Raw genomic sequence first — 2,500 nt, 5'->3', positions numbered from 1 at the left:
GTGTGCGGCAGCGTGCGCGCGGTGTACATGTGTGTTGCAGAGAAGCATTTGCACGGCATTTACAGGAAATTGTCGACAATAATAGGCGAAAGAGAGTAGAGAAACATTAAGACTTTGGTATAGGAAATATATTTCGTATTTATTTAGCATTATATTTTATTGAAACGCTTTAAGTGCCTGTGATTGAGCACGCGTTCGTTCGTGCATGTGCGTGTGCTTACGCACAGGCACTTGGAACGTCTCAATAAAAAAAATTAATGGTAAATAAACACGAAATGTACCAAAGTCTTAATGTTTCTTTACTCTATTTCGCCTATAATCACCTGTAAATGCCAGTCAAATGCTTATCTGCAACACGCAAGTACACCGCACGCCCGCGCTGTGCACAAACAACATGAATAAGAGAATATGAACATGATATAACTCTCTTATTCATGTTGTTTGTGCACAGCACGGGCGTGCGGTGTACTTGCGTGTTGCAGATGATCATTTGACTGGCATTTACAGGTGATTATAGGCGAAATAGAGTAGAGAAACATTAAGACTTTGGTACATTTCGTGTTTATTTACCATTAATTTTTTTTATTGAGACGTTCCAAGTGCCTGTGTGCTTACGGGGCCGGCGTGCCGATGTGAAGTGTAAGTAGTGCTCGTGAGGGTGGTGTTTTTTCAACGTGTCCCATTAGCGGCACACATAAATCCGATTTCGTTCTAACGCCGACCCTCCCAGCAAGTAATTACATGCCTGCTCGCATTCCTCAGAGATAGCGCAGACAAAGCGTGATTATGCTGTTAATTAAGACGCGACCACGCGCATAGAAATAGAAAGAGAGGGAAAGAGAGCTTCGATCGACGCATTAGTAAAATAACCTCGACACAATGCAACGTGCTTGCGGGAATTCTCACGCCGTGAAGTTGCGGAGGGATTTTTTAAATCTTTTTTTTTTGCGCAGATGCGCTCATTTCCTAGCTGTGACTAAATCAGCACGTCGCATAAACACTGCTACATAACACATGAAACAGTGAAACGAGCAATGGCAATGACACGTTGGTATATAATATGGTTACGTATATATATGACTATAATACATCCTACATCATAAAATATGCAGCCTCCGTGAAGATTGGTTGCCGAATGGTAATCCGTAGCAGCAATTTTCGCACACCTATTCGTCATGTTTTAATCCTGTCTCGTTCGATGATGTATTCGAGATCGATACGTTGTTCTCATGTCGTTTGATAATGATTAATCGTTGCGGGGCTGCTAATTCTCCTTCTTTATTAATCATTCTTTGTCTTCCATATAAACATGTGATTGCGTAATGATAGGGGGTACAATTTTAATCATTTGACATGGTTGTTATATGGTGGTTATGGTGGTTTGATCTAAGTGTTCATTGAGACGCCACGTGGCTATTTGGCGTAGAACACGCTTTTCTAATTATGGGATACCTGGTATACATGAGAATTGCTATAAAAAATGCTATTATGCCGGAAAATTACATCGGGGGTCGCTGTTCGATATCCGATATTCGTCATCGGCAGGAACGCGCACAGAATATGTTAAATCGTAACTGGTAACGCTTAAATGGCACCTGGATATTACACTTCCGTATACATGCAGCTGCGTGCACGGAGGGTGCTGTTTAAATACATAACAGCTTAGCGTCGACGCATTTACTCACGCGCGCGCTTTCACTCGGATTCGCTAGGAAATAATCTGTTATTTCCGTCGGTTAGGGCTCGCGGCGCTTGCCACGCATCGCCGTTAAACTTTCTATTTGCGATCTGCTGCGTCATCTCTAACTTATTTATGCTTCTCGTTCTCGGCGAATCCCGTGCGTGCGTGCGTGCGTGCAGGCAAGATGACGCGATCGACGCCGTGTCACCTTCTCACGATGCTGCTGCTGATCATCGGCACCGCGCTCACCATCATGGGATTCCGCGGCCTCGACCGGTTCGTCATTCTGGGAGCGATCGGTCACATTCTCGCAGGTATAGCGAATTCAATCTCTCTCGCGCGCGCACTGCGCTGTCTCTTCGGCGCGCGATAAAATTACTGTTTACTGTCATCGCCAGTCGCGACATGAAACTTTAATGCCGCTTCTCGCATCGCGCGCCCGGGGGGCTTTTTCTTCATTCGGGGCCGTCGTCGATTGATTGTTGGCTGCCGCGAGTGTTTCGGCGTCCCAGGTGAGCGCGTCGTATTTTTCAAGCGTTAACCCGCTGTGAACTGTAGTCTATAAACGCCGCCGCCGGGTTGTGTCTGCAGGAATAACGCTCCATACTGCGGCATCTATATTCTAAATATTCTATCTAATATATATTTGAGTTCGTATGTATGTATGTATCTTTCCTATAGGCGGCCAAACCGCCCAAGCGATCTGGATGCAATTTTCACACGGCCATCTGTTATACCCGGGGAGTGTTCGTAGCTGAAAAAAACCTGCCAAACCGTCAAGCTCACCAAAAAATCCGTGAAAACCCCCTCAATTCGTCA

General features: G+C 45.2%; 1 protein-coding gene across 1 annotated transcript in view; it reads left to right on the top strand.

Annotated features, from left to right (window-relative positions):
- The window catches only part of LOC106806828, a 16,976-nt gene that overhangs the window by 12,470 nt on the left and 2,006 nt on the right, over window positions 1-2,500 (top strand). Inside the window, exon 3 of the mRNA XM_014808949.1 lies at window positions 1,861-1,995. Within this exon, the coding sequence (XP_014664435.1) occupies window positions 1,861-1,995 (135 nt within the window). The remainder of the gene's footprint in view (window positions 1-1,860; window positions 1,996-2,500) is intronic.

This window comes from Priapulus caudatus, unplaced genomic scaffold (genome assembly GCF_000485595.1).
Source record: "Priapulus caudatus unplaced genomic scaffold, Priapulus_caudatus-5.0.1 Scaffold181, whole genome shotgun sequence".
Classification (NCBI taxonomy): Eukaryota; Metazoa; Priapulida; class Priapulimorpha; order Priapulimorphida; family Priapulidae; genus Priapulus; species Priapulus caudatus.
The sequence above is the reverse complement of the archived record's forward strand: the minus strand, read 5'-3'. Positions and strand labels throughout refer to the sequence as shown.